General features: G+C 42.8%; 1 protein-coding gene across 5 annotated transcripts in view; it reads right to left on the bottom strand.

Moving 5' to 3' along the window:
* RNF111 (ring finger protein 111) overlaps window positions 1–14,291 on the bottom strand; it is a 272,738-nt gene that overhangs the window by 197,005 nt on the left and 61,442 nt on the right. For all 5 annotated transcript variants that reach the window (XM_030188739.1, XM_030188758.1, XM_030188754.1 and 2 more), the window contains exon 3: window positions 948–1,074. In XM_030188739.1, the coding sequence (XP_030044599.1) occupies window positions 948–1,074 (127 nt within the window). The remainder of the gene's footprint in view (window positions 1–947; window positions 1,075–14,291) is intronic.

The following is a 14,291-nucleotide window of genomic DNA, read 5'->3' on the forward strand; positions in this document are numbered from 1 at the left end:
CGGGTCCGAAACAGGTCGATCCCGGGGGGCCTGTACCACAGGAGCCCTTGAGACAGGCGGAGACCTACTTGAGGGCTCACCGCTACAAGCAGGGGAATGGACATCCCTCACCTGCGCTCCTGATGACGATGCACCCTCAGACGACATCGATACCGCCGATGATCTCTGTACCGCAGGCGTCAAAGTACCGGATGAGGCTCCGAACAAGAGGTTCCACTGAGCTAACCTCGCCGCCTGAGTCCTCCTCTTCAGCGAAAGACAGGAGTGTCCTTTATGGACGTTCTTCACTACATTAAAAAAAAAAAAAATCAAACAGGCTCCAATGCTGTTTGATAAATGTTCAATAAAGACTTCATACAACTTTAAAAAAAGAGGAAAAAAATCCAAGTGCTCGTCATTTTTTTTTTTTTTTAAACAAAACTATTAGTGGGATTTGAACCCGCCACCTCTGGATTACAAGACCAGTGCTCTAACCACTCGGCTACAACTCTACTTTCTTGGATGTCCCTCCCTTACTTCCAGGTCTCTCACCTGAGTGAAGCACAGCCAAAAAGGACGTTTTTATTATTCCGGGGTTGAATGATGTCCAAAAAAGAGCTTGCAGCATTGGAGCCCGTTTGATTTTTTTTTTAATAAAGCTTCACTTAAAAAAAAACAAAAAAAAAACGTACATGTTGGATCACCACTTATGGATCTATGTAAGCCACATTGAGCCTCCAAATAGGTGAGAACTTATAGCACTGCTACAAAGCCACTTGTTCGGCCTTGATTTTCCTGAACTACTGTATAAAACTTCATAACCATGGAGTTTAAGAGTTCCATTAATTTTCTCACCCCACTGGATACCTATGCATTCATATTGTAGACCCCCCCCCCCCCCCCCCCCCATGGATAATCAGCAGACTTAAAGCAAAGCAAAGCAAAATATATATGCATTACCGCCTCACCTGTAGGTTTCTCCAACTGTGACAATCTCCACTTCACTATCTGTTGAAGTAACATTAATTTCTTCATTGACAGTGACTTGAGGTGTGGAAGAAGCTTCAATCACCACAACATCCTCATCAATGCTTCCTAAAAATGATTGGGAAAAAAACCCCAGACTGAATACAGTGCAACTGAACGATGTTAGGGTAAGTATGTATTTTTTACAACTTGGAACACACAATTAAAAATGTAATATAAAATACATTAATGTATGGATGTTTCACAACCCCAAGTTTCCATCTTTATATTAAAATTTGATAGGGATTATGACTATTGACCAACATCAGGAAAGCTTTTAAAATGCTTAGTACCATGCAGTGTGCTCTGATCTACCCGAAGGTAACCGAGTTGTACAGTTTCCCTATTATAACATGGGTTATAAGGAATTCACTGTAGGAAAGTTAGGTACCCTTTACAAATGCAAAAAGCTGGGCATATGCCTTTAAGGAGAAATTAGGTCTTACCTGATAATTTTCCTTCCATTAGTTCTTCCCACTGATCTCTCTTGGAATCCAGTCCAGCTCCTCAGTATTTACGTAGACAAGCAATACAGATAATAATCAGAACAAACAGAACAACCTTAAAAAAAAGAACACTAACCAGAGGAGCAAAATGTGGACCTCTCACTCAGGACAACTTGTATGGATCAAGAGATATGCAGGAAGCACCATGCAGACTGAGTGTCCATTACTCTGCACCAACTAAACATCTCTGAAACCTCCAGCAAGCCTCAGAAATAGTGGGAAGTACTAATAGAAAGAAAAATATCAGGTAAGACTTAATTCCTCCTTCCATTACTTAGCTTTCCACTATTCCAGAACCTGTGTGATGTATAAAAGCAATCCCTAGAGAGGGTGGGATCTTAGTACTGCCACCATGAGGACCAAAGCCCCAGAGTCTACCCTGTAGTATTCTCATTCCCTGCCAGAAGAGTTATAAAAAGCTGCGAGTTGTCAGAGGCATCAGGACAGACACTGCCAACAAAAACACACGGCACAGAAGGACACTCTGGTATGTAGAAGGTGAGTTCTGCTACAATGGCTGTTGTGTGGGGCTCTGCCACGACAGCCCTGCTATTTTTTTTTTTTTTATTTAGGTGATTTTAATTTTTTACACAAGCTTTAATCTTGTTACAAGCAATAAAAGACAACAGGAAAAAAAAAGAAAAAAACCCCATATTGTTACATACATAAATGTCTTCCTTAGACCACAATGTGGGGGGGGGGGGGGGGGGGGAGACAAAGAAATTTCAGAGAAAATAATAGGAAAACTATAGGCTAAACACCTTTAAACCACCTATTTCTTTTATAAGCTGTAGTTCTATTATCACTTGACTATCTTTTTCAGGTCTATGAAATCTCTTAATTGTTTCGGTACAAAGAAAACATACTTAATACCTAAATATTTTATAATACATTTAAATGGGTAAGCGAATAAGAAGGTTGCACACAAGGACCTCGTCTCTTCTCTCATTTCAGGAAATTTTTTCCTTCTTTCTTGTGTTACTTTTTTAACATCAGGAAAAATCCATAGTTTTTGATCACAGAATTTCTGGTGAATATTTTTAAAGAATAACTTTAGGACTGCATTATAGTCTTGTTCAAAGACAAAAGAAATCAAAGAGTAGCTCTATTTATTACCTCAGACAATGAGTCTTCCAAAATTACGGATAAATCCTTAAATTCATTGGATTTTTCTTGTTCCAATCCTTCCAGATTGACCCCTTGGTTTCTTTTTGAAGGAAGAAAAAAGATCTTATTTATAGGAGGTATATGTTGAGAGGACTATTTTAAATTTTCAACCAAAAATCTTTTAAATAAATCCATGGATGACATTCCTGTCGGCTTTGGAAAGTTCAAAATCCTCATATTTAGACATCTATTATAGTTCTCAATTTGTTCAATTTTTTGACGCATATTGGTGTTATCTTTCATCACAACTAGCACATTTTCCTTAATTTTTTCCGTCTCTTCATGGTTATTCTTTACTTGATCCTTAAAATCCTGTTCTAATTTGCCAAAAGACTTAGAGAGCTGGCCCACTGTAGAAACCAAGTTTTTTGTTTCTTGCATTGATTCAGCAATCATGGCATGCATTTTTTCCATAGCCTTCCAAAGCGTTTCAAGAGTTACCACCTTGGGAGGGTCTAAAAAAGTTGACCCTCTCGAGCTCTCATCCACTGCTGCCTCACGCTTCAAGAAAGAGCCCTCTCTGCTGACCTCAGTACTCCCGACTTCCAGGTCTTGCCGGTCAGCTTGCTTCTCGCGCATTACAGCAGGGCAGTGTGGAATTACAGCGTCCGGAGAGAAACATCATATCCCAAGGACTCCTAGTTCCCTGCCTCAGGATCCAGCGAGACCTCAACTCCGGTAACTTCAGGTGGGCGCCGGACCGCAAATTCGTCAAGTGTTCGCTGCCTCGGGCAAGAGGTAAGAGCTGGGGAGGTTAAGGCTCTTACATTCCCCTTTCTCTTGGTATGCGGCTTAACAGCAATAGAGGAAAAATTGAATAATTCAAGCGATCTACACAGAACGAGTTTGCAGGGCTCGGCGTACTGGCGCCATCTTGGACCCACCCCACTATTCGACAGCCCTGCTATTTTATTAGAAGATGTTTAGGGTAATACATAGCACATAAATGGCATGAAAATATACAGTATAGAAATGTGCTTTTTGAAAACTGGGTGGTGAATATGTACATTACAAGTGAATGTGAAAGAAATTGAATTTAGTATATTTTGTTGTATTCATGTGGTATATTTATTATAGGGGCACTAGGGAGTGATTTCAAATTTAACATTTAAAATATTTTTTCAGGGAATATGCAATGATTGAGACACTTATCCATCCCTTTAGGGTAATAGCTTATCCCTGCAAGGGTTACAACTCAGAATTCCCCTTATAATCATCAATACCTGATTTCATACTTGAGTGTTAGTTTTCTCTTGTTACCATTGACAGTATCATATACAACGGAAACATTTTTGAATGTTATTGAGATATGCTCTCTACTGGTTATATATATATAATATAATAATTCCAACGTTCTGAAGCTGACTCCGTGGCAGTGAAGCTATGTAGTGTTCGTAATCGCCCTGCCCTCGAGGGAACTCTGTATAGTTGCCAGGGAAAGAAACACAACGTCAGAAGGAGAAGGGACCAACCACAGGCCTCGCACTCACTCTCAGTGCCCCGCCCTCGGAGGGAAGGGAAGGCTGCATATAATATTCACCCACCGGAAGTCCGTTCCCTCCGAGTTCCAGGGTCATCATCTGTCCCCCCCCCCCCCCTCCCTCCCAGTTCCAGCGTCCCTCCTTCCCTTCCAGTTCCAGGCCCCCCTCCCTCCAAATTTTAAAAGTCATCCTGACTTACCTCATCGGGGTTATGGTGGCCAGCCATCAGCGGTAAAAGCATGCAGGCTCGGAACTTATTCAGTTTTCCCTTCTCTGTCTCTCAGCTCTGGTCCCGCCCTTGTGGAAACAGGAAATGAGGGCGGGACCAGAGCTGAGAGACAGAGAAGGGAAAACTGAAGTGCTGAGCCTGCACGCTTTTTACCGCTGATGCCGTCCGCCGTAACCCCAACGAGGTAAGTCAGGATGACTTTAAAAATTCGGAGGGAGGGGGCCTGGAATTGGAAGGGACGCTGGAACTTCCCTTAAAAACATTAATGGCAGAAGGTGATTACCTTGCTAGCGCCTGTTTCATTTCAATGAGAAATGGGCTTTTTTTACTAGTTGTATTAAGTGGCAAAAAGGTATGCAGCATAGTCATCACTGCCTTGCAAATATCCACCAGAAACAATAAGGTATTCTCCACCCAGGATGTCACTGTATGCCTCATAGAATGAGCTTCCAAGACCCAAGGAGCCAGCTTCCCCGCAAGCAAATAAGCTGACGTGATAATCTCCTTCAACCATCTAGCAATTATTAGTTTGAAAACCATGAGGCCAAGTCTCTGTTTACCCAAAACACAGTGTCTAATTTGCGAAACAAATCAGTGACTTCCAGATACCTAATGAGGACTTCACCCATATTGAGAACCTTTAAAAAAAAAAAAAAATGGTGAGCCTCCTCATCCTCTCTGCATAAGGACTGAGGCTCCTCAGATTAGTTGAGATGAAATGCTGATACCATTTTAAGAAGAAAGGAGCCGAGAACAGGGAGACCCTCACCTTTGAAAAGCAGAGAAAGGGATCCCAACAAGAGAGCCTGAAGCTCCGAAACCCTATGTGCCACCAAGAACATTGTAATTAATGTAAAATCTTTCAAAAAGAGACCTTCCAGCGTGGCTCAAAAGAAGGCTTCTGCAAACCTGAAGGACTAAATTGAAGTTCCAAGCTGGACTTGATTTATTTATTTATTTAGATTTTGCTCACACCTTTTTCAGTAGTAGCTCAAGGTGAGTTACATTCAGCTACACTGGATATTTCTCTGTCCCAGGATGGGTCACAATCTAAGTTTGTACCTGAGGCAATGGAGGGTTAAGTGACTTGCCCAAGATCACAAGGAGCAGCAGTGGGATTTGAATTGGCCACCTCTGGATTGCAAGACTGGTGCTCTAACCACTAGGCCACTCCTCCACTCCATATGATCTATGAAAGGCATGCCGCAAGCGAGTTCCCTGCAAGAATCTAACAATATCCATGAGCCGCAAGAGGTGTCTTCTGCAGTCAGCCTCTGAAACGAGCCAAGGCCACAACCTGAACTTTTAGAGAACTCAATACCAATCTTTTCTGAAGACCTGTCTGGAGAGATGCTAGGATGTGCGCGATCAAAGCAGAGAAGGGAGAACATCTATACGCAGAACCCCAGTCCTCAAACGTCCTCCACACCCTTGCATTCGCCATGGATGTACAGCGTTTCAGAGCATGAAGCAAGGTAACAATGACCGAATCAGAAGAACCTTTTTGTCTCAACTGAGCCATTTTGATGACCAAGCTGTAAGACCAAAGGGGCATGGATCCTCTGTGAGCACCAGACCTTGCATCAGTAGGCTGTGTACTTGCAGAAAACAGAGAGGATCCCCATCCAGCAGTTGAACCAGGTCCACGTACCACGGCCTCTGTGGACAATCTGAGATTACGAGAAATATTTGACCCATTTGCAATGCAATCCTTTTTGACATGTACAGCAACATGGACCAAGGAGTGAAGACACAGTAGATGTCTCTCCGACCAGGGCTGCATTAAGGAACTGATCCCCATCAAGCCCGGTTCTTTCCGATGGCTGAGGAACTTGGGTACTTTGGCATTCTATTTCGTTGTAATCAAGTCCAAAACCGAAGAACTGCACTTGTCCACTTTCAGCTGAAAACCCTGGCAAGATAGTTCCAATTCTCACGGGTCCAAGGAGTAACTGCTAAGAAAGTGTGCCTCCATATTCAAGAACCCAGTAAAGAGAGCTGCCAACAAGCAGAGATTTTTCTCTGCTCAACTCATGAGGAAGACCACGTCCATCAGATGGCTGCAAGTCCGAACTTGCTTGTTGATATAAGCCACCACCATCATATTGTCAGAGAAAACTCAGATCTGGGCCCCTGCCAGAAAGAGAGTGAAGTCGCACAAGACATTCTGCACTGCCCTGAGCACCAAATTATTATTTTTTAATTGACCAGAGACTTTGTTTTGTCCATGTGCCCTGTGCGAAATGGAACTCATAATGAGCTCCCCAACCTGACTTGCTGGCGTCCGTTGTCACTACCTCCCATTGTGTTATTGGAAAGGGAGCTCCAAAGGTCAAATTCCTGGGCAACAGTCACCACTGCATACTCTGTCTTGCAACCAGCATCTGAGTAAGATGGTCATACTTCTGTGACACCGGAGACCAGTGGCTGAGAAGAGGCTCCTGTAAAGGCCACATACGAGCCCTTGCCCATGGCACCACTGGGCAGACTTATACGGTCTGTGCCAGAGCCGGTGGTGGGAGGCGGGGATAGTGCTGGGCAGACTTATATGGTCTATGCCAGAGCCGGTGGTTGGGAGGCGGGGCTAGTGCTGGGCAGACTTATACGGTCTGTGCCCTGAAGAGCACAGGTACAAATCAAAGTAGGGTATACACAAAAGTAGCACACATGAGTTGTCTTGTTGGGCAGACTGGATGGACCGTGCAGGTCTTTTTCTGCCGTCATCTACTATGTTACTATGGCACCACTTCCACTGCCACCTGAATCTAGATGTAATCCCCAACCGTGGGCCTGCCTTGACTGACGAGAAGACAAACCTGTTGAACCAGCTTCAATCTCATGCATTACACGAGAAAGATTCTCTCCCTTGCAGTGTCAAATACAATGCTCAGGTAACTACAGCATCTGCAATGGAGGCATCTGCTCTTCTCAAAATCAATCACACGACTGCAGAAGATGGTTAACTTTGTCGCCACTGTGCTGTCCAAATAAGATGCAAGAATGAGCTAGTCGTCGAGATATGGGTGAACTCCGATTCACTGGCACTAAAAAAGACCAACACCACTATCACTAGAACCTTGATAAAATGTTCTTGGTGCTGTGGCGATCGAAGGGCAAAGTTCTGAACTAGAAGTGACTGCCCAGCACCGCAAAACGTAGAAACCTCTGATGTGGCAGCCATATGGGTATATGCAAGTATGCTTCCTTGATAGCAGCGAGAAATTCTGCTTGAACCAAGGCTATGACTCTTACAATTCAAACGTAAATAAGGGGAAGAGCTCCCTAGTCAAATACACACACAATAAAACGGGTTCTCAATGAATATAGCAAACACACTGTTAGTGCTTGGAGGAATGTTTTTACGTTTGGGGAGCGTGCCAGGTGCCCTTGACCTGGATTGGCCACTGTCGGTGACAGGATGCTGGGCTAGATGGACCTTTGGTCTTTCCCAGTATGGCACTACTTATGTACTTATGTACTTATGAAAAAGCCTCGAGAAACTCCCAGACATGAAAAAGTCTATAGGGAGCTGGACTTCCTCATCATCGGGAAAAAAAAAACCTCCATGGGGGGTAAAGACTCACTAATATTTTTATTAAACAGCCAAATAAATAAACTTAGCTTTAGTTGGTAGATCTCTGTCTTTCTGTTAACCTTGACCATGATCAACGGTGGCCAGTGTTTCAAATTTACACTTTCTGCTTCAGGATCACAGGCCAATCAATCTAAAATGCAAACAAAGAAACACCGATCTCAATTTATACACCGATCTCAATTTATAGCTTAATATATTCAGAAGTTCTCCTCAAATGTGCTTACTTCCACTCAATTCTGCCGGCGGGAGCAACAGAGACAACCCCCTGGAAAAATGGTGTTTCTTTTAAAACCTAGCTGACATCACACGCTGCTCCATTCCGAAAAAAATCTTTTGTTACTTTAATGTCCTTTCCAAATCCTTGATGTTTCCATTATAAACTTCAAGAACACTTCAAAAACTTCAGGAAGATGAGGGAACCAAGATGGCGCTGACGTGAGACGTTACCCCAGACTTACCAAGAAACGCTCCAGCAGAGAATCCCGAGAGGTGTCCGAATACCCAAGATATGGGGAAGCGGAGAGGAAAGGTGAGGGAGGCTCCTGTTACCCCCGCCGAAATCCCCCTCTCGAGGCAGACAAAGCTGGAGAATTTCGGAGTAACGCTGGGACCTCGGATGACTTCATCTCCTGCTATCAGACCGGCTTCAATCGACTCGGTCAGCAGCGCAGACGGGGCTTCTCTCAGCCCCGACGTCCGTACGGCACCTCCTCAACCAGGAAGTGAGCGATCGGGTTGTGCCTTGGCGGTTCCCATGCCCGAAGCAGAGAGGACCCACAAGGAAGGGAGCCCAACCGAACGCGAAGGAAGCGAGGGTTATCTGGTAGGACAGAGATTTAAAAATTTTTCTTCTACGTTGAGTGATGGCTTGAAACAGATAACCAATGCCCCCCTTCCTGATTTGAGTGTAGTAGTTGCAAAACCAGCCGTTGTGACAATGGAGTCACTATGGGACCTAACTTTTTCAATGCATTCTTCACAACAAGCTGTTTTGGTTAAAAATGTAGGAGAAATTAAGCTATTAGCTGAAGCTCTATCAGTCCAAGAGCAGATTAATGCCCACCAGTTGTCTATGACTCAAGAATTTGAAGAAAAATTTCAGAGACTGAAGAAACTGAATAAAGCTACAATTAAGGATAGTAATTTTACTAAACGGAAAATGGAATATCTAGAGAATCAACAGCAACGGCTTAATTTGCGGCTTATCAACTTCCCCAGATCTCCTATTATTTCGGCTATTGATATGGTTAAAAAGTATTTGACGGAAGTCCTAGGGATGCCGGGTGAGTCTCTGCCACCCATAACAAGGGTAATTTACCTTCAGACTTTAACACCTAAATCTGGAAGTAATCAGGCTGTTGTGGATGGAGGAATGAACTTGACGTCCTTTTTAGAGTCTTCCTTAGAGGTGGTTACCCAAAGGACAACAGCTGTGGTAACATTTGCACTTGAAATGGACAGAGAAGTGGTTTTAAAATTATTTTTCAAGCATTTAGACTCACTGTTTTTTGGATCTAAAGTTAGAATTTTTCCGGATCTCGCAAGAGAGACCCAAAGTAGACGCAAGGCCTTTCTGGGGTAATTTTTACTCTTAAATTTCCTTGTGTATGTCGGTTTGTTTACCAACAGAATAACTATCAGTTCTTTGATCCAAAACAATTTGAGGAATTTGTCTGTTCCAAGGAAGTTCAGAATGTAATTGTGAAAGTTTAGGTGCTCACACGGTCGCTGTAAGATAGGCTGAGAATATCACTCGAGTTTGTAATGTTCTGATTGTTAATTACTTTAATTGTTAACTATGTTAAATATATATCTTGGTTCCATTTATGTATTTCCCATATGGGGGTCGAAAATGTATGATTTATTACCTTAAATGAGACAAAGTTGTTTTTTTTTGTCTCAAAATAATGATTTGGGTTTTGCTGTTTATTCTCGTTGTATACTTCTTGGATAAGTTGTATATATTTGAAATTATAATAAAGTATAAATTAAAAAAAAAAAAAAACTTCAGGAAAACTTCTGTTCATTTTGTAAAAGGATCTGGCGTCTATCTGCCCCTCTCACTGAAATTAGTTGTAACACAAGAAAACGAAGGGAGTTAAATTGATGTTTGAACTCATTACAGTGGAGAGCTAAAGGTGAGGTACTCTTCATAATCTTAATTGCACTTTTATGATCTATCAACCTCACACAGAGATTACGAAACGTTTGCCTACATAGATCTTTTTGCAGGGACAAATAATGCAGTCACAAAACTAAATTTGCAGGTTGTGTTAATCTTTAGATTAAAAACTTTATTCGTGCCTGGATGTATGAAAGTTGTCGTCTCAATCATCAAATCACACATCGAGCAGTCTTTGCATTTCTTAATGCCTGCATAAACTGGTATATCATGAGGACCCGCTGGGAGTTCCGCTGGATAAAGTAATTCTTTCAGATTTCTTCCTCTAGTATATGCAAACCGTACTTTTGATTCTACAAAAACGGGAAGTGTCTGGACTACGTGCCAGTGTTCCCTGAAAATCTGTGTTATCTTACTAGATGATTGTGTATAGTTCAACAAACACGTATGTAGGTCCTTATCTTCTTCCATTCTAGGACTAGGATGTAGTAGAAGATCCCCTATTATTATATTTGGCTCTCTTATATGCTGCCTTTACAACTCACGCTGGGTAACCTCTTTCAACAAGGCATTCTTGCATTGCCTTAGCTTGACTACGAAAATCCCTGTCATCAAAACAAATCCTTCTATATCTAAGAATTTGTGAAAATGGAAGACTTGTCACGTAGTTTCTTTGGGCGACAGCTATTATATTGAAGGAACAAATTGTCAGTTTTCTTACGATGTACTGTAGTTCTAAATCCTCGTGTTATCTTTCTGTATTGTCACATTTAAAAATGTAATTTCATTTAGATCATGATGGGCTGTGAACTTAATCCATGGATGGCAGTGGTTCAAAGACCTCAGCACATTCCACAACACAAAAATATCATCTATGAAGCGGACCCATAACTCAATCTTCACCCAAAAAGGGCTTGAATAGCCAAAATGATCTTAAAAATTAGTCAAATAAATTCGCTATGTACAGAGCCATTGTCGCTCCCATTGCAACTCCCGCAATTTGCTGAAAAAAACTCCGTGTCATAATGAACATTTTTTTCCCATAGTTATGGAACCTAAGTTGGTAACAAAAGTGACTAAAATGTCTTCTACCCCCCCCCCCCCCCCCCCGTCTGTTGCAACGACTTTTTAATAACAGTAAGCGCTTCAACTTGGGGAAATCGAGGTGTACAGAGAAGTCACATCTAAAGTCACAAGCAGGCACTTATCCATGGGGCCTAACCACTGATGTAGTTTATTCAAAAAACGTGTAGAGTCTTTTATGTATGACCGACCCTTCGGTACTAGGGGACGTAAAAAAAGTGTCTACATACATCGATAAGGGTTCTAAAAGAGACCCTCTACTGGAAACGTTAGGGCGTCCCGGAGGTTGTATAACTGTTTTATGTACCTTAGGGAGCGTGTAGAACGGAATTTGCTTGGTGATGTCGGTGAGAAAATTAAATTCATTCTGTGTAATCAGGCTGTTAGAAAAAGCTTCTCCACAACCTCAAAAATCATCTGTTGTATGATGGGCGTTGGATCTTCTCTGAGTTCTTGATAGTCATCTTTATTGGTCAGCTGTCTCAGAACTTCATCATTAAATGACTGTTGGACTTGGACAACCACGGCTCCTCTATCGGCTTTTCGAATTACAATTTGAGAATTATTCTTGAGGTAAAAAAAGTGCGTCCCTTTCAGAATGTGACAAATTATTATGAGACCTTGACACCGTTGTTTCCAACTTGACAAGATCTTTCAAAATCAGTTGTTTAAAAATCGCTAAAGTAGGTTCTAACGGTCCGGGAGGTTGCCATGAAAATTTGGGTTTAACTCGTAAGGTATCTGTTGTTGTACTGGCATTCTGTGAGAAAAATAATCTCAATCGAAGCTTCTGCAAAACCCTCTCTAAATCTATCCTAGTTTGAAATACATCATGCTTCTGTGTAGGTACAAAAGACAGGCCCCCATCTGTACTTCTAGATCCATGAGCTAATAAGTTGACAAGTTGATGACCCTTGATCCGTTTACCTCTGAGATCGGGTCTGTGGGGGGACTTGTCGGTAGGGTTGTTGCTCTTGCTGATCTGTTCTTTGTTGTCCACTTCGGCCGCGCCTGGAACAGCCCCCTTGGCCTCGATCTCGACGTCCTCTGCCATCCCCTAAAAAAGGATCTGAACCCGAGGAACTGGTGTCTGAAAAGTCACCTTCTTCTTCTTCTTCAAAAGAAGGACGTTGCGGAGTCAATTCCCGATTTAGCCAGGGATATACACTATTTTTCTCATAGTCTTTTTGATCCCTTTGGAACTTCTTAATTTTCGACTCCTGTAATGAAAATTTAAATGATTCAATCTTCTGTTTCAATTGAGTATGGGCTTTTTCAAAGGCTTCCAAGCCCACTTTGTGTTCTCAACAGGTCCAGAGTCTTCTGTATCTCTTCATTGATTGAAACAGCAGTTTCTTTAGTCTTATCAATGATCAGTACCATCAGGTCCAAAGAACATTTATTCAATATCCCTGCCTATTGTGTTAACAATTCTGTGTCTTGAAACATTTTCGGCATTTCCATGCAAAAGCAGGACACTTGGGAGGCAACGGTTTAGAACTTTGAGATCTAAGACTGTCCCAAAGAAGGAAAGCACCTTTCATCCAATCAAGCAGATTGTAAGCTCTGTCGAACAGGGACTGTCTCTTCATGTTCAAGTGTACAGCGCTGCGTATGTCTAGTAGCACTACAGAAATGATAAGTAGTAATAGTATCTGCCTTATCCCTTTCAGCCTGGGGAACTGGAAGTTACTCAAAGCACCAGCAAAAAATCCACAATAGCCTTAACTTTGACCACCTTGGTTCCCTTTTGACAAGGAGACTGCAGAGTGACAGGGTGGGAGAACTCAAAATTGTAACCTTCTTTAAGAAAATCCAGAATCCACTGATCTGATGTAATTTTGGCCCATTCTTTCCAAAACTCCTGAAGATGTCCTTCCACTGGAAAAGTGGACCAGCCTTGCTTCATTGCAAAGCTCGGAAGGCATTGGGCACCCTAGCTGACAGAGGAGGACTTCCTGTCCACATGACAGGAAGATTGGCATGTCTGAAAGTGGGACTTCTGACCATATTCTTGACACCAGATTGGTACCATCTGCTGCCTTGAAACTGAGAGCCCCCTGAAGACAGACGACCATAGGGTTTCGGCTTATCCTCCAGCAACCGTTGTGGTTTAGTTTTCCCCCAGTTCTTTCACCAAGTTACCGAGATCTTAGTAACATAGTAGATGACGGCGAAAAAGACCTGCACGGTCCATCCAGTCTGCCCAACAAGATAACTCATATGTGCTACTTTTTGTGTATACCCTACTTTGATTTGTACCTGTGCTCTTTAGGGCACAGATCGTATAAGTCTGCCCAGCACCAGCCCCGCCCCTGGCACAGACCATATAAGTCGGTCCAGCACTATCCCTGCCTCCCACCACCGGCTCTGGCACAGACCGTATAAGTCTGCCCAGCACTATCCCTGCCTCCCACCACCGGCTCTGGCACAGACCGTATAAGTCTGCCCAGCACTATCCCTGCCTCCCAACCACCGGCTCTGCCACCCGATCTCGACTAAGCTCCTGAGGATCCATTCCTTCTGAACAGGATTCCTTTATGCTTATCCCACGCATGTTTGAATTCAGTTACCGTTTTCATTTCCACCACCTCCCGCGGGATGGCATTCCAAGCATCCACCACTCTCTCCGTGAAAAAATACTTCCTGACATTTTTCTTGAGTCTGCCCCCCCTTCAATCTCATTTCATGTCCTCTCGTTCTACCACCTTCGCATCTATGGAAAAGGTTCGTTTGCGGATTAATATCTTTCAAATATTTGAACGTCTGTATCATATCACCCCTGTTTCTCCTTTCCTCCAGAACATGTTCAGTTCAGCAAGATCTTCTCCAAATAGCCACCTGTCCTGAAAGAGCAGTTTAACTAGACATGAATGATGCTGCATCCGCTGCCCAATATGCAATTAGAGCTGCCAAAGTACAATGACAAAGACATACTGCGAGCTGTAAATAGTATCCATCAAGTAAGTGGACCCCACTGCCAGCTAGGCGTTTTGGCACCAGTCTTGTGTTGCTGACTGCTGATGTTACTTCAGGAATGCTCTTGCCACAAATGAGCTGCACACTGGTCACTTGAAGACCTAAAGAGACCACTTCATAAGCT

This window comes from Microcaecilia unicolor, chromosome 1, assembly GCF_901765095.1.
Source record: "Microcaecilia unicolor chromosome 1, aMicUni1.1, whole genome shotgun sequence".
Lineage (NCBI taxonomy): Eukaryota > Metazoa > Chordata > Amphibia > Gymnophiona > Siphonopidae > Microcaecilia > Microcaecilia unicolor.